Below are 655 nucleotides of genomic sequence, written 5' to 3'. Positions count from 1 at the left end.
GAGATTTGCAGCCCTAAACCCCACTTTTAAAAGGGAAAAAAAAATAACAGCGCAGCAACATGCTCTTCCCAGCCACAGAAACGTGTTGCCCGCCCCAGGGCGGGGACCGTCCCTTTAGGGCATCACAAGGAGGATGCCCGAGAGCCGGGAGAGCGAAACCCGTCTCCCCCGGGGCAGCCGGGCATCCTCCGTGGGACGAGCTGTGATAGAGCCGGGCATCTCCGCCATGAACCGGTGACGCCGGAGCCCTGCCTGTGTTTTGGGTGGGCAGCTGAGCTCGGCGGATGACTTTGAAAGGCCCCGGTCCCGCGCTCGGCTATCTTTAGCCGAAGGTATTTATATTACAAGGCAGCGGCGTGGCGGCCGCCGGGCAGCGCAGCAAAGGCATCAAAGGGTGCTGGAGGCAGGAGGGGGCTGCGCCGGGACACGGCACGGAGGAGCATTGGGTGCTGCTCCCCCCACCGAGAGCCGCTCAGCCCCCAGGTGAGGATGACGCCGGAGGAGGAAGGCTCCCGGGCAGGTCCCCCGGAGCGGGTGCGTATCCGGGTGGAGGAGCAGTCGTTCTGGGTGGAGAAGACCTTGCTGGTGGAGAGCAGCGAGTACTTCCGTGCCCTCTTCCGCTCGGGCATGAAGGAGAGCACGCAGGAGGAGATCG

General features: G+C 64.1%; 1 protein-coding gene across 1 annotated transcript in view; it reads left to right on the top strand.

Annotated features, from left to right (window-relative positions):
• Positions 1 to 489: 489 nt before the first annotated feature.
• The window catches only part of KBTBD13 (kelch repeat and BTB (POZ) domain containing 13), a 1,894-nt gene continuing 1,728 nt past the window's right edge, over positions 490 to 655 (top strand). Inside the window, 1 exon segment of the mRNA XM_009574768.1 lies at positions 490 to 654. Within this exon segment, the coding sequence (XP_009573063.1) occupies positions 490 to 654 (165 nt within the window).

The sequence above is a fragment of the Fulmarus glacialis genome, unplaced genomic scaffold, assembly GCF_000690835.1.
Source record: "Fulmarus glacialis isolate BGI_N327 unplaced genomic scaffold, ASM69083v1 scaffold19643, whole genome shotgun sequence".
Classification (NCBI taxonomy): Eukaryota; Metazoa; Chordata; class Aves; order Procellariiformes; family Procellariidae; genus Fulmarus; species Fulmarus glacialis.
Note: the sequence above shows the minus strand (reverse complement) of the source record. Positions and strands in the feature narration are given on the sequence as shown.